The 24,243-nt window shown below is 44.2% G+C and overlaps 1 protein-coding gene across 3 annotated transcripts in view; it reads right to left on the reverse strand.

The window, feature by feature from the left end:
- The window catches only part of UBE2L3 (ubiquitin conjugating enzyme E2 L3), a 48,681-nt gene that overhangs the window by 7,204 nt on the left and 17,234 nt on the right, over positions 1–24,243 (reverse strand). For 2 of the 3 annotated variants that reach the window (XM_064272357.1, XM_023559394.2), the window contains exon 2: positions 23,810–23,905. The exons of the other annotated variant lie outside the window; for it this stretch is intronic. In XM_064272357.1, the coding sequence (XP_064128427.1) occupies positions 23,810–23,905 (96 nt within the window). The remainder of the gene's footprint in view (positions 1–23,809; positions 23,906–24,243) is intronic. 3 annotated transcript variants of the gene reach the window in all.

Consider the following 24,243-nt stretch of genomic DNA (forward strand, 5'->3'; position numbering starts at 1 on the left):
TACCAGCACCCAGTTTCACAGCTGGACCTTGGGGAGCTGGCTGCCAGGCAGGGCTGGAGCCCTACCCCAGCCTCTGAGGATCCCCCCTCCCCGCCTCCAAAGGGGGTTTGCACAATCTGACAGCTCCAGGAGCCTCCAAGGGTTGCCCCAAGAAAAAGTGTCCTTTGCCACCCCCGCCCCCATCCCCAGGGCTAAGCGAGGCTCTCCAGGGTCCTCCCAGGAGAAAAGCAGCCCCAGGCTTGCCAGGCCGCACCCAGCCAAAATAAATCCAAGCTTGGCAGAGTGCCTAGTCCGCTCTTGGCAGGCCCCACTGAAACCCTGCCTCTTAGGGAGATACAAATCAAAACCACAGTGAGATATACTACTTCACACCCACTAGGATGGCTATGATCAGGAAAATGAAAGCAAGTGTTGGTGAGGATGTGGAGAAAGAGGAACCCTCGTACACTGCTGGTGGGGACGCAAAATGGTGCAGGCACTTGGGAAAACAGTTTGGAGTTCCTCAAAAAGTTAAACACAGAATTACCATATGACCCAGTAATTCCATTCCTGGGTATACAACCAAAGAACTGAAAGCAGACAAAAGACTTGAAAGTAAAGACTCAGACAGGAGCACACCAATGTTCACTGCAGCACTATTCACAATAGCCAAAAGGTGGAAACAACCTAAATGCCTATCAACAAATGAATGGACAAACAAAATGAATGGAATACTATCAGTCAGTAGGAGAAATGAAGTCCTGAGTATGGATAGAGCTTGAAGACATTATGCTGAGTGAAATTAGTCAATCACAAAAGGACAAATATTGTATGATCTCAATTATATAAAAAGACAAGAAGAGGCAAATGTACAGAGGCCAAAGTTTTGGTTTATGGTAATGGAAAAATTGCACTGCATAAGGGTAGGGTTGCATGACCAATTTATGTAACTGCTGTCAATAAATTGTATACCTGTAAAAAGCTGAATTGCCAAAAGCTGATATAAGTATTTACAACAATGACCAAAAAAAAAAAAAAAGAGTAGCTGTTGAGGCTGCTTATGTACAACCAAACACCACATGGTATTTGGTTCCTTGGTTTGGAGGTACAGGGTCATGGTTTCATGGGACATCTCAGTCAGTTGGCCTAATAACATGTTTAGTGCTTCTGTTCTACCTCCTAGTTCCTTACATAGTGTCTGGGGTCTTAAAAGCTTGCAAGTGGCCATTCAAGGTACAGTTGGTCTCTATTCATTTGGTGCAAGAAAGGAAGGAGAGTCAGAAAGAGGAGAGGAAATGTAATGTGTGATCCATGAACAACTGCCTCCTTTGTTATAAGACCAGAGGAACTGGATAGTGCCCAGATACCATTACTGAACATTTGATCAAAGATTCTATAGAAGAATCCTGATCAAAAGGGGGAATATGCAGAATAGAATTTCAAATTCTCATGGACTGCAGACTTTCTGGAGCCACGGAGGCTAGATGAACCCCTGAAACTACTGCCCTTAAACTTTAAACCAAAAATACCCTCTGAAGTCTTCTTTAAACCAAATAATAGTTTAGCCTAACTAGTAAAGAATGTGTGCCTTGAACACTCTGCTCTTTTAAGGTCTATCTATGTGGGATCACACTGGCAACAGCAACTAGAAAGATGAGACAGGAAACTTAGGGGACAGTGATTGTATGTTAATAGGGGAGGAACAACTTGGAAAAAGAGGGTGAGAATGATCGAACAACTTGAAGAATGTAATTGGTGTTACTGAATTGTACATGCAGAAATTGTTGAATTGGTGTATGTTCTGCTGTGTATATTCTCAACAACAAAAATAAATTATACATAAAAACAGAAGAATTGAAAGCAGAGACTCAAACAGATACGTGTACACCAGTGTTCAAAGCAGCACTATTTAAAATAGCAAAAAGATGGAAACAGCTCAAGTGTCCATCAAGAGATAATGGATACACAAATTGTGGTTTCCCCAACAATAGAACATTTCTCAATTACAAAGAGGAATGAAGTTTTGATATACGTTACATCATGGATGAATCTTGAAAACATCATGCTAAGTGAAACAAGTCAGACACAAAAGGACAAATATTACATGATCCCACTTACATGAAACAACTAGAACAGGCAAATGCACAGAGATCAAAGTTTATTAGTGGTTACCGGGGGTGGAGGGTGGGAGCAGGAAAGGGGAAGTTATTGTTTAAGGGGCACTGAGTTTGTTAAGTGTGACGAAAAAAATCGGAAACAGATAACGGTGATGGTTGCACAACATAGTGAGCATCATCTATGTCGATGAATTGTGTATATAAAAGTGGCTGAAATTATGTCACTAAATTGTACATGCAGAAACTGTTGACTTCTGCTGTGTATATTTTCAACAACCACAAAAAAATAAAATGATGAATGTTTTGTTATATGTATTTTTACCATAATAATAGTAATAATAATAAAAAGCCCTACTTCTTGAGTCTCAGCTTCACTGGATGCTCCCAGTACACCAGGCTCCTCTGCTGGGGAGCAAGGATGGCAAGCAACAGCTCTCAACCTCTCCCTGCTCTACTCCTGCCCGGGGGAGGACTGCATGGACAGTAAGATGAGAGAAGGCTGAGAGGAGGGCATGGGCTTGGAGGGGAAAGCAGGGCGCAGATGGTGGGCTGAGGGGCTATACCAGGCCTGCCTGGAGGGAAAGAGGGGCCAAGCTCTGGGGGCTGAACTACCCCTGGAGCAGCCAAATATGTTTTCAGTGGAGTAATTTAGGGGGAGAAAAGACCTGGTGATCTGCTCCTGTAAAGATTACAGTCTAGGAAACCCTATGGGGAAGTTCTACTCTGTCCTATAGGGTGGCTGAGTTGAAATCAACTCAACAGCATACAACAATTTGTGGGGAAGCTTGTCAGTCAGGTAGGTCGAGAGACTCGGTCAGGAGGAAAGTGGAAATGTTAGAGAACAGTACAGGCAGAGTGGCTGTGTGGAGGGAGACTCGCACACACCTACGGAAGACCTGGGAAGCTAAGATTCTTCAGGAAACAGACTTTCTAAAACACTGTCCAGAAGGAAAAGTGGCAGCCACCTCCTCTCAGGCCTTGTCCTGTCTGCCCCCGCTCCAAGCAGCCCTCCACTTATCTATAAGAGCTAGGTCCACTGTTACCAAGGAATTAGTGAGGTAACTGACAGACTGCTACTTTTATTTTTTAAAGGGAAACTTAAGTTTTTCTTCCCAAGTAAAAATCATTGTCATTTACGCTGCTTGAGCCATGTCAAAAATAGCTTTCTGTGACTTTTGACCGGTGAGATCTGCTAAATTTCTCCATTTATCACCCATGCCCAAGTGCTAGGCCCTGTGCTAGGACACAGTGGGCAAGGCCAGCCTGGTCTGGGAACACCTGTGAGTAGGGGTGACAGTAGTGTGCAACCAGAGTTGTTCCGATGAAGAGTGCTTGAGGAAGAAGGAATGAGGTCCTGTGAAGTGCTGGCCTAAAGCTCCACCAGTGAATTTTCAATACTCCAGAGCTGACCTTGTCATGTGAGAAGGGAGCTCAGAAATGATAAGGGACATTTATAAGAAAACATGTTTTGTTGTGGAAAAATATTATACAACTTCTCAGGAGTTTGCCCCAAACTCAAGATCAAGTCGCAGCATCATTTGAGCGTCAAACTAACCAATGACGTTAGCATTTTGACCTTCACACATGAACCTGAGCAGTGCTTTTCTGTGAGTTATTCCTTTCTTTATCTACATGTCTTGTACTCCCTTAAGCTAACATTGCTATACCAAGGAATCCTCTGAGATGTAAAAGTAATTTCTTCTGATAATTTTACATGCTCTAAATTAGTTTGCGACCTTGAAGTTTCACTTGTTGCTGTCCCTGATGGTGCTGTGGGTAGATAAGCCAAACGCATAGTTTTACAAACCCTGTCCAACCCGTGGCAAAATTCCAAGAGGCTCTTTATGCACTTTCCTTTATGTAACAAAGTGACTTTGGTTTTAAAGCTATTTTACAAGCCACACAGTAAGAAAAAGAAAAGAATCTATGCACCATATTTTGCTCTAAGAATCCAAACTTTTTCGCATTTGCTTCCAATCGAGCATGACCCCAGCAGAGTTGGTGGAGCGTGTACTAGATGCCAGGTGCTCTTCTGTCGCACCTTCGCTTCCGAAAGCAGCCTTCAGGACCAGGTGCAGTCGTTGCTCACGTTAGAGATGAGACAAGTGAGGTTGGAGGTTGAGTGACTTGCCTAAGGTCCCTAAACTCGGGTTCCTCTCCTGTAACACAACCCACCGCACATGCAGGTGTTGATCTTGGCCATCCACACCACCCCTGTAGGCCTTAAGGGCAAATATGCGTGTCACACATCCTACTTGCTGTACTGGGACTAATAAACTGTCCTTTGTCCCTGAGTGTGAACTCTCGTGCCTTCTGCCAGGCTACCTTGTTAGCTTACAAATCGGGTAAAAATCTTAGCTCCTTCACAGTTCTTGACAGCAACACCCCAAGGCACAAAGCCATTCTGGGGCAACGAAGGCCAAGAGGAAGCTCTTCCACATATAGCACCAAACCATCTGGACTCTTTCACCTGTACTTTCTAGTTCCAACCCTGCAGTCAGATCTAATCTCTGCTCTCCACAGCAACCCTTCAAGAACCCCAAGACCCCATCGCAACTCATGTCTTCTCAGAGGGCAGACCTCCAGAGTCCTCGAAACACCCCTCAGAGGATACAGTGTGTGTCACTGCTGTGAATGCTTCCCTCTGAAGGTCCTTTGGCTCCAAAGGCCTGGTACCAGGCTCAGCAGGATCACTCTCCTCTTCCAAATACCTCCCCCATGATGCAGCACAGACCACAGAAGCCAAGGGGCCCCTTCAGCTCCATGACTTGAGCTGCTACCACAACATGCATGCTTCCTGCAGGGTGTGTGCAGGAGACCATCAGTATCACCAGCAAGGCACAAGCTGGCTTGATGGGGACAGTCTGACTCCTGGTTTGGGATCTAATGGACAGGCTGTCCCTTCTTGCTTTCCAAATGTCAGGCAAGACTGAAGGCTCTGCGTATCATATACCATGACACCTACTGTTTGCAGCCGTCACATCACCACCCTTTGGCTGTGGCTGCTTCTATGTAGTTAACATAGCTGAACTTTCCCCAACAGCATTCTTTTTTTTTTTAATTAATTTTTATTGTGCTTTAAGTGAAAGTTTACAAATCAGGTCAGTCTCTCATACAAAAATTTACACACACCTTGCTATATACTCCTAATTGCTCTCTAATGAGAGCACAGTTCTTCCCTCTACTCTCTCTCCTTGTGTCCATTCGGGTAGTTTCTGGTCCCCTCTGCCCTCTCATCTCCCTGCCAGACAGGAGATGCCAACATAGTTTCATGTGTCTACTTGATCCAAGAAGCTCATTCTTCCCCAGTATAATTTTCCATCCCATATTCCAGTCCAATCCCTGTCTGAAGAGTTGGCTTTGGGCATGGTTCCTGTCTTGGGCTAACAGAAGGTCTGGGGACCATTAAGTCTGGTCTTTTTACAAGAATTTGGGGTCTGCATCCCACTGCTCTCCTGCTCCCTCAGGGGTTCTCTGTTGCGTTCCCTGTCAGGGCAGTCACCAGTTGTGGCTGGGCACCATCTAGTTCTTCTGATCTCAGGCTGATGTAGTCTCTGGTTTATATGGTCCTTTCTATCTCTTAGGCTCATAATTACCTTGTGTATTGTCTTCTTCATTCTCCTTTTGCTCCACGTGGGTTGAGACCAATTGATGCATCTTAGAAGGCCAGGTGCTACCATTTAAGACCCCAGACAACAGCATTATTTAAGGAGATGGAAAAACTAATCCAACTTTATATGGAAAGGAAAGAGGCCTCGGACAAATAAAGCATTATTGAAGAAGAACAAAGCAGGAGGCCTCACACTATCTTATCTCAGAACCTACTATCCAACCATGGTAGTCTAAACAGCCTGGTACTGGTACGATTACAGACACATAGACCAATGGAACAGAATCGAGAACTCAGATGTAAAATCCATCCACCTATGGACAGCTGCTCTTTAACAAATGGCCAAAGTCCATTAAATGGGGGAAGAGACAGTTTCTTCAACATATAATGCTGACAAAACTGGATATCTGTAGAAAAATGAAACTGGACCCATACCTCACAACATACAAAAAACTAACTCAAATGGATCAAAGACCTAAATATAAAACCTAAAGCTATAAAGATCATGGAGGAAAAAATAGGGACAACACTATACATACACACGTTGTTGTCACGTCAATTACAACTCATAGCCACTGTACAGAACATAGAAAAACTGCCCCATAGGATTTCCAAGGAGCAGCTGGTGGATTCGAAATGCCTACATTTTGGTTAGCAACCGTAACTCTTAACCAATGCACCACCAGGAACAACAGTCAATCTCACCACCGTTGAGTCAACTGTGACTTACAGCGACCCTACAGGACAGAGTAGAACCGCCTCATAGGGTTTCCAAGGAGTGGGCTGGTGGATTCATCAAACTGCCAACCTCTTGGTTAGCACCCAAGCTCTTAACCACTTCGCCACCAGGGACGACAGTAGGGGCCCTAATATATGGCATAAATAGAACACCAAACATGACTAAAAATGCACACATAGTCGAAGATGACCTAGATAAATGGGAACTCCTAAAAATTAAGCATGTACTCAACAAAAGACTTCTGCAAACGAATGAAAAGAGATCCTACGGATTGGGAAAAAAAATTTGGCTACAACGTATCTGACAAGGGTCTAATCTCTAAAATTTATAGAAAACTTCAACACCTCAACAATAAAAAGACAAACAATCCAATTAAAAAATGGGCAAAGAATTGAACAGACACTTCATCAAAGAAGATATTTACACTAACATATGAAGACATGCTCGTGATCATTAGCTATTACAGAGATGCACATCAAAACTATAATAAGATACTATCTTACCCCAACATTACTGACACAAATTAAAAAACAGAAAATAACAAATGTTGGTGAGGTTGTGGGGAGATTCAAACTCTTACACACTGGTGGTGGGACTGTAAAATGGTACAACATATGGAAAACGGTATGGTGCTTCCTCAAAAAAGCTAGAAACAGAAATACCATATAATCCAGCAATCCCATTCCTAGGTATATACCCTAAAGAAATAAGAGCCATGACATAAACAGACATATGCACACCCATGTTCACTGCAGCATTATTCACAATAGCAAAAAGATGGAAACAACCTAACTGCCCATCAGCAGATGAATGAATAAACAAACTGTGTTACATACATACACACAGAATACTACGCAATGATAACGAATAATGACAAATTCCCAAAACATCTCACAACATGGACGGATTTGGAGGTCATCATGCTGAATGAAATAAGTCTATCACAAAAGGACAAACACTGTATGAGACTGCTATTATAAAGTAACAGCAAAAGGTTTACACAGAAAAAAAAAAAAGAAAAAAACATTCTTTGACGGTTACCAAGGATGGGAGGGTAAAGGAGGAAAAATTACCAAATAGATAACACCAAAAACCAAACCCACTACCGTCAGGTCAATTTTGACTCATAATAGATAGAAGATGTGTTGATTTTGGTGAAGGGAAAGGCAATACAAAATATGGGAGAAGTCAGAACACGACCAAGGCAAGAGAGAGAACACGGAGAATAACGGAAGAACAAAAGGGCAACTGTGGAAACCCTGGTGAGGTAGTGGTTAAATGCCACGGATGCTAACCAAAAGGTCGGCAGTTCAAATCCACCAGATGCTCCTTGGAAACTCCGTGGGGTAGTTCTACTCTGTCCTACAGGGTTACTATGAGTCGGAATCGACTTGACGGCAGTGGGTGGGTGTGGTTAACAACAACAGTACTAACGAACGATAATTTACCAATGGATACATAGGTAGATAGATATGCCAAGAGGTGTGGGAGGCTGTAAGGGAATATATCCACCGGCAGATGCAGGTTTGGTGGTGGGAATTTCTACATACATGACTATAGATCTTCCTCAATATAAACAACAGAGCACACAAGGGGTACAGTCAGGGAAATCTCTTAGATATAACCAAACACCTCACAAGATGAAGTTCCTAGGCTCGAAGGCGAAGGACCATGGACTCAGAGGACATCTACGTCAACTGGCACAACTAGTTCATAAAGAAATGTTCTGCCTCCTACTTCATTGAGTAGTGCCTGGTGTCTCAAAAGCTTTAAAGAGGCCATCTAAGTTTAACTATTGGTCTCTTTGGAGACTAAAGTAAACCAAAGACTCAAGGGAGCAGGTAGTCCAAAGGACTAAGAGACCACATGAATCTCAGTCTACACAAATCCGAGACCAGAAGAACTAGATGGTGCCTAGCTCTGACTGGGATCACATCAGAGGATCCCGGATACAGCAGGAGAAAAATGCAGAATGAAAAGTCAAAATCACAACAAAGACCAGACTTACTGGTCTGACAGAGACTGGGGAACCCCTGAGGATATGGCCCTAAGTCACCCTTCTGACCTGAAACTGAAGCCATTCCTGGAGACCACCTTTCAGCCAAACAATAGACAAGCCAATAAAATAAACAATAACACTCGAGAGGAACGTGCTCCTTAGAACAATCAATTAAACAACACCAAAAGGGCGCTATTTGCCCAAAAGCAAACATGAGAAGGCAGGAAGGGGTAGAAAATTCAGGATGAAAGGAAACAGGAAACCCAGGGGAGAAATGAGGAGAGCGCTGACACATTGTGGGGAATGAAACCAAGGCCCTGAAACATTTTATGTATAAACTATCAAACTGGAATTTAATTTGCTCTGTAAACCTGCCACCGTAGAGTCCATTCAGATTCATAGCAACCCTACAGGACAGAGCAGAAGTGCCCTGTAGAGCTTCCAAGGAACGCCTGGTGGATTCGAACTGCCAGCCTTTTGGTTGCTCTTAACCACTATGCCATCCAGCAAACTTTCACCTAATGTACCCCCCCCCCAAAAAAAAAAGGGCCGAGCTTTCCTACCACAAGGGCACCTATAGACTCCACAAGGGCACCTATAGACTCCACAAGGGCACCTATAGACTCCACAAGGGCCCAGACCCTTCCTGCAGGTCCCTGAGGGTTCAGTCGTTTGGATAAAGGGGAATGAGGTGAGATGAGCCACTCTGTTCTGAGGGTCCAGGCGGGCTTCTATGCTCCCAGGCTTTCATGATCCACTTTAGAATCCTGTCAGAAGATAAAGCTCACAGGCCTTCAAAGCATGGACTGTGTCTTCTTACCCTCTGTAAATTGTCTTTAAGTATTTATTCTAGTATCATTCAGAAAACAAAGCTTCCTGGTTACCTGAACTCCAAAATCTGCTTCATTAGCAGATTTATCTTGTGCTGACTTTGCTTTCTGAAGACTTCTTTGCACTGTGTACAACTTGATTTGTGGGACTTTTCATATTATACTTTTTGGGCAATGAACACTCCAGCACTAAAGAATTCAATCTTATTCCCTTTGAAAATAAATATTAATAGGAATAAGAACTTTTTCTTCTTTTTTTTATTGTGGTTTAAGTGAAAGTTTGCAGAGCAAATTAGTTTCTCATTCAAAAACTTAATACAATATGGAAGGGAAAGAAGCCCCGGATAAGCAAAGCACTACTGAAAAAGAAGAAGAAAGTGGGAGGCCTCACCTTACCTGACTTCAGAACCTATTATACAGCCACAGTAGTCAAAATAGCCTGGTATTGGTACAACAACAGACACATAGACCAATGGAACAGAATTGAGAACCCAGACATAGATCCATCCACGTATGAGCAGCTGATATTTGACAAAGGACCAGTGTCAATTAACTGGGGAAAAGATAGCCTTTTTAACAAATGGTGCCGGCATAACTGGATATCCATTTGCAAAAAAATGAAACAGGACCCATACCTCACACCATGCACAAAAACTAACTCCAAGTGGATCAAAGACCTAAACATAAAGACTAAAACGATAAAGATCATGGAAGAAAAAATTGGGACAACCCTAGGAGCCCTAATACAAGGTATAAACAGAATACAAAACATTACCAAAAATGATGAAGAGAAACCCGATAACTGAGAGCTCCTAAAAATCAAACACCTATGCTCATCTAAAGACTTCACCAAAAGAGTAAAAAGACCACCTACAGACTGGGAAAGAATTTTCAGCTATGACATCTCCGACCAGCGCCTGATCTCTAAAATCTACATGATTCTGTCAAAACTCAACCACAAAAAGACAAACAACCCAATCAAGAAGTGGGCAAAGGATATGAACACACATTTCACTAAAGAAGATATTCAGGCAGCTAACAGATACATGAGAAAATGCTCTCGATCATTAGCCATTAGAGAAATGCAAATTAAAACTACGATGAGACTCCATCTCACACCAGCAAGGCTGGCATTAATCCAAAAAACACAAAATAATAAATGTTGGAGAGGCTGCGGAGAGATTGGAACTCTGATACACTGCTGGTGGGAATGTAAAATGGTACAACCACTTTGGAAATCTATCTGGCGTTATCTTAAACAGTTAGAAATAGAACTACCATACAACCCAGAAATCCCACTCCTAGAATATACCCTAGAGATACAAGAGCCTTCATACAAACAGATACATGCTTATTGCAGCTCTGTTTACAATAGCAAAAAGTTGGAAGCAACCAAGGTGTCCATCAACGGATGAATGGGTAAATAAATTGTGGTATATTCACACAATGGAATACTACGCATCGATAAAGAACAGTGACGAATCTCTGAAACATTTCATAACATGGAGGAACCTGGAAGGCATTATGCTGAGCGAAATGGGTCAGAGGCAAAAGGACAAATATTGTATAAGACCACTATTATAAGATCTTGAGAAATAGTAAACCTGAGAAGAACACATACTTTTGTGGTTACGAGGCGGGGAGGGAGGGAGGGTGGGAGAGGGTTTTTTATTGATTAATCAGTAGATAAGAGCTGCTTTAGGTGAAGGGAAAGACAACACTCAATACATGGAAGGTCAGCTCAATTGGACTGGACCAAAAGCAAAGAAGTTTCCAGGATAAAATGAATGCTTCAAAGCTCAGCGGAGCAAGTGCGGGGGTCTGGGGAACATGGTTTGCGGGGACTTCTAAGTCAATTGGCAAAATAATTCTATTATGAAATCATTCTGCATCCCACCTTGAAATGTGGCGTCTGGGGTCTTAAATACTAACAAGCGGCCATCTAAGATGCAGCAATTGGTCTCAACCCACCTGGAGCAAAGGAAAATGAAGAACACCAAGGCCACACGACAACTAAGAGCCCAAGAGACAGAAAGGGCCACATGAACCAGAGACCTACATCATCCTGAGACCAGAAGAACTAGTTGGTGCCCGGCCACAATCGATGACTGCCCTGACAGGGAGCACAGCAGAGGACCGTTGCGGGAACAGGAGATCAGTGGGATGCAGACCCCAAATTCTCATAAAAAGACCAAACTTAATGGTCTGACTGAGACTGGAGGAATCCTGGCAGCCATGCTCCCCAGACCTTCAGTTGACACAGGACAGGAACCATCCCCGAAGACAACTCATCAGAAATGAAAGGGACTGGTCAGTGGGTGGGAGAGAGACGCTGATGAAGAGTGAGCTAATTAGATCAGGTGGACACTTGAGATTGTGTTGGCAACTCTTCTCTGGAGGGGGGATGGGAGGATAGAGAGAGAGGGAAGCCGGCAAAATTGTCAAGAAAGGAGAGACTGAAAGGGCTGACTCAAGAGGGGGAGAGCAAGTGGGAGTAGGGAGTGAGATGTATGTAAACTTATATGTGACAGACTGACTGGATTTGTAAACGTTCACTTGAAGCTTAATAAAAGTTATTAAAAAAAAAAAACTTAATACACAAATTGTTTCATGATATTGGTTGCAATCCCCACAATGTGTCAGCACTCTCCCCCCTTTCCCTTTCCACCCTGGGCTCCCTGGTTCCATTCGTCCAGGTTTCCTGTCCCTTCCCGCTTTCTCGTCTTTGTTTCTGGGCAGGCGTTGCCCATCTGGTCTCATATATTTGACTGATCTAAGAAGCATGTTCCTCACCTGCGTTACTGTTTTATACGGAACAAGAATGTTTGGAGAGCTAGTTTTCAGGACTAAATTACCTTCTGAATTATGTCTAAGTTTAAACTCAAATTCTCCATTAACTGAATTCAACAAAGGCCTTTCCCCCTCTGAACTCTCATGGCCACATGTACCTCTCATGGCATAATTAATTCACTTTTCCCAGGAATGGGAGTAGCTTTGTTGTTATTTCTCATAAAAATCAGACCATTTACACCAAAAAGAGAAGTGTTAAAAAGTACCAAGTCACAAGCCATTCCTGCCTGGAGTAACCACCGTGAACCCACTGCTGAACGGCCAGGTCTCTCCAAGGCCTTTTCCTATCTATCATGACAGAAAGCCACACACCGCTTATATGTAGTTCACAAAACTGGAGCCATACTGCCTACACTGTTGTCACTGGCTGCGATGAAGTCAGCCCTGACTCCTGGCAACCCCATGCACAAGAGAAGCCAACACTGCCCAGCCCCGCATCACTCCCACCATCAGTTGCCGACGGGACCTTTGTGATCACAGGGTTTTCACTGGCTGAGTTTAGGTGCAATGAGCTGTCCAAATGAGAAAAACCGCTTCTAGAAAAGGAAGGTGAGAGAACTGAATTACAAACGTAGCTTCCTGCTACAGCAAGGTGGAAGGGAGCCTGGAATGCACTCCTGGAGGCAGGGCAAGAGTGGAGGGAAAGCTCTCTTCTCCATGACGGACCACCTCTAACATCGAGGGGCTTTCCAGTGTGCCTATTGCTGTGCCAAGTGCTTCTAATCAAGACGATCACATCAGTTGCCAGAGGCCAAGAGAAAAGAAGCGGGGGCACCCACAACTGTTACAGATACACGAACACCTTCCCAACTTCAGCAAGCTCTTAGGTTTTGTTACAAATGGAAAATTGAGGCAATAAAACTTTGTTCAATAAACTGAATTTTTGCTTCAGTGGAGGCTGTGTGCACTCAGCTGGATAGCTAACTTCTGCCAGGAGAGAGAGAAGAGGAGCCAGAGAGTGAAAGACAGAACCCCTGGCAGAGGAGCAGGCAACAAGGCAACCGCCAAGGCGAGCCAAGGAAAAACATACTTTTCTGTTTTCTAAAATTCAGCCTCTATTTTTGCTAAAACAACATCCTTTACTATAAAGCAATCCATGTGCATTGTAGAAAACGTGGAATGTGGCAGGCCAGGGAAACACACTGCCCCCGTAACCTCCCTGACAAGAGAACTGGGGCCTGAACCCTGACCATCTTTGTTCTAGGTGGACGTGCAGACAGACAGACGTACAGTGCCGTAAGCACCTTTGTTCCCCCCACAGCCTGTTGCTGACACCAGCAATGCTGGCGCGCCCTCCTCTCCCAGGTCTCCGTGATGGTTGTGACCGTTCTGTCTTGACGCCCCACCACTGCAGGCATGGACCCCGCTCACTGGCAAAGACGATGATGTCAATGAGCATCTGCGGCAGCATTAATGACTCTAAATGGATATTTTACTAAAAAACAAAGCTGTCACATGCTCCTGTGATGGACTGACTGAATCGTGCCCCACCCCCAATACTCGTGGATGGGATCCTGTTTGGGAATAAGGTTTTTTTTGTTACGTTAATGACGCCAAATCTGTGTAGTATGTCTTAAACCAATCTTTTTTTTTTTTTTTTAATTGTGCATTAGGTGAAAGTTTACACAGCAAATTAGCTTCCCATTCAATAGTTTGTACAAAAAGTATTTCATGACCTTGGTTTCATTCCCCATAATGTGTCAGTACTCTCCCCATTTCTACCCTGGGTTCCACGTTTCCTTTAGTCCTGAATTTTCTACTCCTCTTCCTGCTGTTTTCCATGCGTAAACCTTTTCTTGAGTCCTTATAATAGTGGTCTCATACAGTGTTTGTCCTTTTGTGACAGACTCATTTCACTCAGCCTGACGCCCTCCAGGCTCATCTGCGTTGTGAGATGTTTCACGGATGGATTCATCATTGTTCCCTACTGTTGTGTAGTATTCCATTGTGTATACCAATATTTGTTTATCCATTCATCTTTTGATGGGCATTTAGGTCGTTTCCACCTTTTTACCATTGTGAGTAGTTCTGCAATGAACATGGGTATGCACGTTATCTATTCGTGTGACGGCTCTTCTTTCCCTGGATTATAGTCTTAGGAGTGGGATCGCTGGATTGTATGGTATTTTCTAGCTTTTTAAGGAGGTACCATATTGTTTTCCATAGTGGTTGTACCATTTTATGAATTATAAACTTTAAATGGGTGAATTATATGGTTTGTGAATTATATCTCAATGAAACTGTTAAAAAAAAAAAATCAAAGCTAACTCAGGAGCAGTGGTTCTCAAGTGGGGACAGTGTCCTCCCTCCAGAGGTGTCTTCAGATTACTCCAATGACAAGAGTAGCCACTGGCATCTAGTGGACAAGAGGCAGGGACAATCCCACACAAATAATGGCCCTCCATGCCTCTCATAATGTCATCTGCAATGCAACCCCAGGGAGAAACACTGTAAGAATCACAAATGCAATTTACAAACTGTTGGGCATTTAGCATGTGTAACAAATGGTGCTGGGGCCAGGAAGCAGGAGGGAGATAGACAATAAAGGCCTCTGCCTGAAGCAGGACCCGCCAAGATGGACATTCCACCCAACAGGTTATAAAGCAAAAGTCAGACTGAGGGTCCACACGGATGTCAGCGGGTACTGCCAGGCTGCCGCTGCTGTGCGCTGGCAGATCCTGGTTTAGTTTGCACATACACTGCTCTCCGTTATGAGCCAAGGGTAAATCTTGAGTAGTCTACTACGTGGTAGCTACCAGAAACATGAGTCATACAAACTGAGGTGTACACATTGGATTTTGGCCACTTAGTATATATATAAAAAAAAGAGTGCAAAACATCTCCTTAAAGCGCTGGATACTGGTGATAGTTGCACACCATGATTAATGCAATTAACGTCGCTAACCTGTAAATGTGAAAAATCTTGAATTGATAAATGCTATCTATCTTTACAACAATAAAAAAAGATTAAAAATTTCTTAATAGTTGTTCATATGTTAAATACTATTTTTGATATATTGAGTTAAATATTTATCAAGATTAATTTTTCATCTGCTTCTTTTAAATTTTTCATATAAAAAAGTATAAAATGGCAGCTTTTGGCTAGCATTATCCTTCTATTGGTCAATACTACCCATGTGGTACAGGGGGACGCCCCTGCCCTGGGTCTGGCTAATGAGATATGAAGGAGGTCCGTGGTGGGTCCTGCAATGGGTGACTTTGTTCTCAGTCCCACCAAAGTACATGGGTGATAAAATCACATAGGACTAAACCCACACACAAACGTGGACGTGTAAAACTGGTGAGACCTGAATCAGGCCAGTGGGTTGTACCAATGTCCACTTCCTGCTTGTGGTAGCGTACTAGTTATTATGCAAGATATTATCATTCAAGGAAGCTGGGTGGGGAGTATTACAGATTGGTCTCTATTATTTCTTACAACAGCATGAGAATCTACAATTATCTCAATGTAAAAAGTCCACAAAAAAAAAAAAAAAGAAGGTGTGTAACATACGCATACAAAGAAGAGGGCCTCTCCCCACCCCCGACACTGCGGCGTCTACACAGGACTCCTGTGCTGCAGCAGTTCTTACAACTGGGCACAGAGCTAGACAGTGGACAAAACGGAACAGAAGATGGGAGAACACAGACGGGATGAATCTGCGTCCGTGCTCACATGGTGGAGCTGCTGCGTTAGCCAACCCAGAGCAGCTCCCTTGGTGGTTTCCCTTTTCTAAGCCAAACTGTGTTGGGATCTTCCTTACTTGCCGTCAAAAGCATCCTCACTAGTAGGCAAAGTGACTGCAGGATGCAACTGCCTGAGGCCAGGGGATGGGGAGTTTCACAGAAGACTCAGGAGGATGAAGTCCCTAAGAAGGGGTATACATGGCTTTTTGAGCAGGAAGCAGCATGGTAGTCCCTGGGAAGACCTCTCTCCCACTGAAAATTAATAAACAGGTATTTAACTCAACGGTTAGTTTTGAGTATTCCAACCTCAAACCATGGACACTGGTAGTCCAAGTGGCAGAATTTGCACCTTCCATGTGGGCGACACGGGTTCAATTCCTGGCCAAGGCACCTCATGCGCAGCTATCACCCATCCGTCAGTGGAGCACTGCATGTTGCTACAATGCTGAACAGGTTTCAGTGGAGCTTCCAGACTAAGACACTAGGTAGAAAGGTCTGGCAATCTATGTCAGAAATAAGCCAATAAATACCTCACAGATGAAAATGGTCCAATCCACAACTGATCATGGGAATGGCACAGGACTGGGCAGCGTGTTCTTCCATTGTGCACAGGGGTTGCCATGAGTTGGTGGTAAACTTAACAGCAGACGACAACAACACCACAGCCTCAAACCAACTCAGAGTAAATGGGCAGGAGAGCACTGTACCATACAGCCTGTACCTGTCCAGGTATGGGAGGAGCTAATGGGCCTGTCCCACTGCTGCAAAGAACCTCAAGAGCTCTGGAGAGCAAAAGAGATGGAGAAGCCTCCCCACAGGCAGGGGTGGCTGCAGTGTATAAAATGGGGCCACTCCCAGGAAGATTCTAGAAGGCTAACCAGCACCTAGTGTGTACAGGTATTTAAAGGTGAGCAGTGAGTGCCAGTGGCTGCTATGGTGGTCAGTGAAACTAGGTCGGGTCTGAGAAACTCTACCTCCCCTCCAGCAGGCTGGCTGGGGTGGATACCGGGGAGGACAAGGCATCTTCAGAGAACCTTCATTTTATTCTAAAAAACATCTACTGAAGCAGCCTTTGATACACAAGAGATACAAAGATGACTCACATGGTTTGTACTCTTCAAATCCAGAAGACTGTCTACAGCACTCACCACAACATTGGCTAAATGAAGTACTCACTCGGTACCAGGCTGGGAGGCACTGTCAGCTTTAGTCCTCCCAAACACTGCTCCATTTTACAGATGGGAAACTGAGGCACAGACAGCTGGCAAGAAGACTTACCAACACTATTTGAATGCTTTTACCTCTGCATGCATTATCTTCTCAATAAAAGGTAAAACCACCAACCACCACAAGTATAAGGTGAAGACGACAAAGCACAGGAGCAGCCCAGCGAGGAAGGAACTTAAGCCAGGACGATCTGCAGTCTTAAAGACTTAAGCAGGAATCCCTGGGTGGAGCAAATAGTTAAGCACTCAAAGTCAACTGACAACAACAAAGATCTAAGCATTCAATTCACAAAATGAGAAAAGAACAAAGAGCAAACACCAAGGGAGAGATCAGAAATTAGCAAATCAGAACACAGGGGGAAAAAAAAAGGCATTCTGACTTCTTGGTATATGATGAAACCAGTATCGCCATGTTACGAAAGCTCAACCAATCTCATGTGTGAGGGAAGATGCAAACACTTTAAAGATGAGTAAATTGAATGCAACGGAATATTGTTTTTTTTAAAGTCCATTGTGATGAAGGAATTAATCCAGAAAGAGAAGAGGGGTTTAATTAACAGGCACTTTGAAAACCCCTACTGTAGCACTTCAATTGACAATTTAATGAAATCCCCTCATTTGCGTTTAAAAAAAAGAAAAAATCTTTCAGATCAGAAATATTTGAATAAATAAAATTAAAAAGAAAACAGGTTAATATACAGAGTTCCTACAATTCAACAAAGAAACATACTAAAACCCTAATAAATGATATATGCTGAAATATATGTAGCTGCATCAAAAAAAAAAAACTTTTTTTGATGAATATATTTTTTATAACTTCCAGACACTATAACAAAATTAAACATGCAAATCAAAACAGAATCTTTTGTACCCATCAAATTGGCAACAGCGATTTCTTTCTGTAGGTTTGTCTCGCAGGCTCTGTTACATATCACCCAACAGTTTTCCAGAGGGGCTACACAAAATCCTCAATCTGTTGTTGTCAGGTGCCGTCCTGTCAATTACCTTTAAATAGCAAGAGCTCTGGTGGCACAGTGGTGAAGTGTTCGGCTGCTAACCCCTTGGCAATGTGAACTCCTCCATGGGAGAGATGTGGCAGTCTGCTCCATAAAGATTTCAGCCTTAGAAACCCTATGGAGTAGCTATACTCCAACCTACAGTTGCTGTGAGTTGGAATCGACTTGATGGCAATGAGTCTTTCTTTTTTTTTTTGATAACACGAGCATCTGATCTGCCAGGCTAAGTACTTCACATACCTGCTCTTATCTATCTTTTGTAACAACTGCTGTTGTTAGCTTCCATCTAGTTGGCCCCAGGTTCACAGCAACCCCATGCTCAACAGGATCAGACCATTGTGATCCATAGGGTTTTTGCTGTTAATTTTCAGAAGTAGGTCATCAGGTCTTTCTTCCTAGTCTGTCTTAATCTGTAAGTTCCTTTGAAACCTGTTCAACATCATGGCAACACCCAAGCCTTCACGGAGAGATGGGTGGTGGCTACGCATGGGGTATACTGGCTGGGACTCGAACCCAGGGCTCCTGCATGGAAGGTGAGAAATCTACCACTGAACAACCACTGCCCCTTACAACAACCATAGAGCTTAAATATTGTTCCCATTAGAAAGACGAGGAAACTGGGACAAACTGGGACTAATTGCATAAAATGTAACTTGCCCTGTGACCAAGCCAGGGCTAGGGTTCTGGCCACAGAGCCTAGGCTCTGAAGCACCTGCTTTAAAAATGCCCAGCACCTTCGATGACAGAGAAGGTTGCGTGGGGGCACTTGTGCTGGCAGTGCCCACAAGAGCACAAATGGGCACAACCTTTCTAGAAAATAATTTTGTTACATGTATAGGCCTATAGATGGTCCCCTCCTTCCGTATGGTATAAACCTGGTCCCTAACAGCAAGAATATATTTTAAAATGAGAATCCAAAATAAACAAAGATCCATGCTACGATTTTCACGAAAAGATGTCCATGAATGAATAATTAAAAAAACTAAAAATAGCAACAATCTAAACGGGCAGCATTAAAAGAATGATGAAATAAATGATCACGGCCATTGAAAACCTGATGGAGCAGTTCTACTCTGTAACAAGTGGGGTCACTGTGAGTCGGACCCAACTCCATGGCAAAGGTTTGTTTTTCTTTTTGTACAAACATGGAGTATTGTACAGCTATGAAAAATGGTCATGAAGAGTTCCGGTGCAACAACTACCTGAAGGCTCACCACTGTACTCCTAGTTCATTGAAAGGCAGGACCCAAAAGCTTATTGAATCAAATTTCTGGATGACGGAATTACAGTTAATATTTTCTTCCTTAGGCTTCATTCTGAATTTCAGATAAAAACTGAATAATGAAAAACTTTTGAAAATGGATGCGGTGATAGTTGTATAACGTGGTGAATATAATTAATGACCTTGAATTATACACTTAAAAAAGGTTAAACGGCCAACTTTTTGTTATACATATTTCACCAAAAAAAAAAAAAAAAGGCTATGATGGTCTTACCAGAAAAGCAGCAGAAAAATCCCATTAGAGGGGCATCGCTACAAATTATTGACCAGGCCTCCTCAAAACGATCATCAAAAACAAGGAAAGTCACAGGACTGATGGACCACAACTACCACAACCTCCACCAGACTGAGACCAGCACAACTAGATGGTGCTCGGCTACCGCCACCAACTGCTCTGACAGGGATCACAGTAGAAGGCCCCAGACAGAGCTGGAGAAAAATGGAGAACATAATTCTAACTCACACACACACACACATAAAAAAGAGCAGACTTACTGGTCTGACAGAGACTGGAGAAACCCTGAGTATGGCCCCTGGACACCTTATAGCTCAGTAATGAAGTCACTCCTGAGGTTCACCCTTCAGCCAAAGATGAGACAGGCCCATAAAACCAAACTAGACTAAATGGGTACATCAGCCCGGGGGCAAGGATGAGAAGGCAGGAGGGGACAGGAAAGCTGGGCATGGGGAACCCAAAGTCAAGAAGGGGAGACCGTTGATATGTCATGGGGGTGCCAACCAATGTTACAAAACAATATGTGTATTAATTGTTCAATGAGAAGCTAGTTTGTTCTGTAAGCCTTCGCCTAAAATACAATAAAAAAGTAAAAACAAAAAAAAATTCTATAAAAATAATTGTTACCTGTACATCAATGTTCACTGCAGCACTATGCAAAATAATCAAAAGATAGAAACAACAGAAATGCCCACCCAGAGATGAATGGATAAACAAAATGTGGTACATACAGACAGCCATAAAGAGGAGCGAGGTTCTGATGCATGCCCCAACATGGATGAACCTTGAAAACACGCTCAGTGAAATCAGTCACAAAAGGACAAATATTGTAAGATCTAACTTATATGAAATAGGCTAATGTTTAGAGACCAGGTTTATTAATGTTTACCAAGGGTGGGGCATATTTGCTGCAAAAGACCTCTTTAAAGTGTTAACAAGCAAAGATATCACTTTTGGGACTAAGGTGTGCCTGACCCAAGCCAGGGTATTTTCAGTTACCTCATGTGTATGCAAAAGCTGGACAATGAATAAGGAAGACTGGAGAAGAATCAACGCCTTTGAATTATGGTGTTGGTGAAGAATATTGAATATACCATGGACTGCCAGAAGAATGAAAAAACTTGTCTTGGAAGAAGTATAGCCATAGTGCTTCCTGAAAGCAAGGATGGCAAGACTTCATCTCACATACTCTGGATAAGTTATCAGGAGGGACCAGTCCCTGGAGAAGGACACCATGCTTGGTAAAGTAGAGGGTCAATGAAAAAGAAGACCCTCAACAAAATGGATTGACACAGTGGCTTGATAATGGGCTCAAACATAACGATGATTGTGAGGGTGGCGCAGGACCAGGCAGTGTTTCATTCTGTTGCACACAGGGTCGTTATGAGTCAGAACCGACTTGAGGGCACCTAACAGCACCACCACCACCACCAGGGGTGGTGGGGTGGGGGTAGGGTGAACCATTGCTTAGGCAGCAGTTTATGTTAACGGTGGTGAAATATTTTATAAAAGAATAGCGATAATGGTAGCACAACATGAAAAAGTGTAATCGATGTCATTGAATTATGTATGCGGAAGTTCTGCTGGCAAAGGTTTTGGTGTATATATTTCCATCACGATAAAAAAAATTAATAATTGCTCATGATGGTCACACACGTGGTGAATGTAATTAATGTCACTGAACTGTACCATTACCATAGCTGAAATGGCAGATGTTTTGTTTTACATATTTTACCACAATAAAAATGTTAAAAAGGATAAACTTGAACTGCTGTGGTAAGTAATGTGTCCCTCAGATGCACCCATGCAACCTCCTCTCTAGCCTTCCTTTCCTGGGGGTCTCCACCGCCTCCTCTCAGACTGCAGCCAGCCAGGGAGCAGTGACTGAGCGACGCTCACAGACCAGCACTCTGCTGTAAAAGGAAGCTCAGCATGGCGCTGCTTTCACCTAAGGGAGTGGATTTCAGATGAGTTTAGGCTGAAGGCTTCCTGCTCACCCAGCCCCTAAGATGCCGGAAGACTAGAGGCCCAGGCTTGGGGTACAAGCACGGACCCAGGGGAGGCTGGTTGCCAAGAACTGTTTAGCCACTCTAGGGAGAGAAACGCTTTCTGTAAGTGCTCCTCACACAACCCTGGGCCTTGGCGCTGACACAGAAAGGTAGTGAGAGGGAAGACTGAGAAGAAGCAGGTGTGGGGAGGCAATAGCAGCCTGGCCATGCCCTGAGTCTTAGCTTGTGACTTGTTCTCTCCGGGCCCAGCATCTTCAAACAGAAGGCAAGATGGGCCTGGACACCCTCCGAGCAGACTGTGGTCGTACCAGGCAGTCTCCACCTTTGGCCTAATGAGACTATATTCCACTGGCTCAGGCTCTGCCAGGGTGACACCAGAGGGAGGCCTCAGTGGGCCAGCGCAGAGTCTCCGAGCCTTGCCCAACAAGTCTGACCTCAGAGTAGGCCAGCTCACAGTTGTGGACTGCTCAACCCTTATAGCTGCCATTTAAAACAATCCCATTCATTCTTTGAACTTTTCACAAGGTCCACAGCTAAAATGTTAGCTCCTTATGTCACACAAAATCTTAGAAAAAGGACAGGTGGTCAAATGGGCCTGGCCATCCCTCCACTCAGGACGTGACCAGCCCCTACAGCAGGCAAGGGACTTGGGGTCCCAGGCCACTGCTCCCACTCCGGGGCTTCCCCATCTGTGCATTGAGCCCCACCGCCTCCAGAGCAGAGAAATCCAGGGGACTCGTCTTCAGAACCAGATGGGAAGAGCTCAGAGTTTAAAATTCTGAGTATTTGCTAAAACACCACAAAGCATATCTTTCCTTTGTTATCCAAATAAGTATGAAAATAAGCTACAAATCTGATTTTTACAATCCAAGTTCCAGTGACTTTAAAAAAAGTCATGCCCTCATAATCACCACCAAGAAGAAAGCAGGTTCTATATTCCACTTTGGTCAAGCAGCAGACATGCCCACAAGAAAGCTTTTGTACCATAATGCAATAGGTATAAATTAGTCCAGGGCCAGGCACAGGGAAAGTCTGAGACTCAGACAGGGAGAGTGAGGGTGAAAAGAACAGGTGGGAAGGGGAGTACTCAAGCAGAGGTCACAGCTATGAGCCTGGGTTACTAGAAGGCTACACAACGTGCCAGTGAGGCCCCACGTGGACAGATGAGGCAACTCCCGGAGAGAAGCCAGGAATAGAGCGTGGGCATCCCTCCCAAACAGCAAGAACCTACGGTGCTGGAAGCAGCAGCAACCCAAGAAACGAAGTCGAATGACAGAGAGACCAGAACAAGATCCATGTTTAAGAGCTAGGAGGCGGCAGGGCAGGGCGAGTGGCAAACCGATTACAGAACAGCTGGTGGCTGCGGCATAGCCAGGGCTTCAGAGGCACCAGAAACCAAGCCAGCAGACGCGAGCTGAGGAGGGGCACGTGTGCTTGGTGTGAAGGGGGTGCGCTGATCTAAAGCAGTGTCAGGAGGTGGGATGTAAACACAGGACAAGCCTCTTGAGGGTGAGGAGATCACAGGATGAAGAAAAAACAGGCACTAAATCAAGAGGGTCATAAGACCAAGGAGAAGCAGTTGTTAGGAGGGGACCCGAGCCTATCTGATGGCAGAAGCCTGAAAGATTGGGTAGGCCTGGAGTTGAGGGGGTAGACACTGAAGGCAGAAGCCCCAGAGAAGACCCTGGGGAGGGGAGCACGGGGGCCATTAGGAAAAGGTATTTGAGATGCATGGGAGGCACGTGTTGGAAGGCACCAGGAAAAAGCCTGGGACATGTGGAAGTCACCAGAAAAAAGCCTGGGACAGAGGCGTCCAGAGGGACAAAGACACAGATGTAAAACCAAGCAGAAAGCAAGAGAGGCTGAGACAAGACCCCGTCTCTACAGAGGTCAGAGAAAGAACTCATTTTGATAGATGAGGCCAGGCATGCAGAAGCCAGAGAAGACAGGGAAGAACAGAGGACAGACACACACTCCTCTCCCCTGTGCTGATAATCTCAGATCTGGAGAGCTCGGAACCCCAGAATTTTACAAAGCCAATGCAAAGACATGGTTCTCCTCATGAACCCACAGCTGTGTTTGCTAGCTTACAGCCCCAGAATGGTAACCCCCTCTTGTTCACCTGTTGGCTACCTATATTAAGAGCCTCCTATGAGCAGAGATAAGCCCAGCAGCACACACACACCCTTAAAGAATAATCTGGTAAGAAGTGTAAGTGTTCAATACTCACAGGAACAATAAGCCCTTGCCAAGTCAATAAATTAGCTTCATCAACCTGGATGTTACGGAAGTTTTTCATTCCACATTTGCGGATTTCTTCAAGCTCCTGTTGATTAACAAAGCATAAAGGGATGTCAAACAGGGGAAGGCACCACATAGTAAGACCCCTCCTGACTCCCTTGGTCTACTTCAGAAATTCAACTAAGTGACAGCATCGCTTATGATGAGGATGCTGATGACAGACTAGACTGAGCCTGATCAAGGTAAGGAGGGTTATGTTGTGCAACCATTCCCTCCATGAGGTCTTGGCTTGTTCCCAGGTCCCAGACCAAGACAAGCCCCCCGCCTCTAGGACCCACTGAACCTGACAGTGACAGTACTTCTACTGACCTAGACTGCCTCTCTTTGGGTCAGGGACCACCCCCTGCCTTCAGTCACCCTCAG

Source organism: Loxodonta africana, chromosome 19, assembly GCF_030014295.1.
Source record: "Loxodonta africana isolate mLoxAfr1 chromosome 19, mLoxAfr1.hap2, whole genome shotgun sequence".
Taxonomy (NCBI): Eukaryota; Metazoa; Chordata; class Mammalia; order Proboscidea; family Elephantidae; genus Loxodonta; species Loxodonta africana.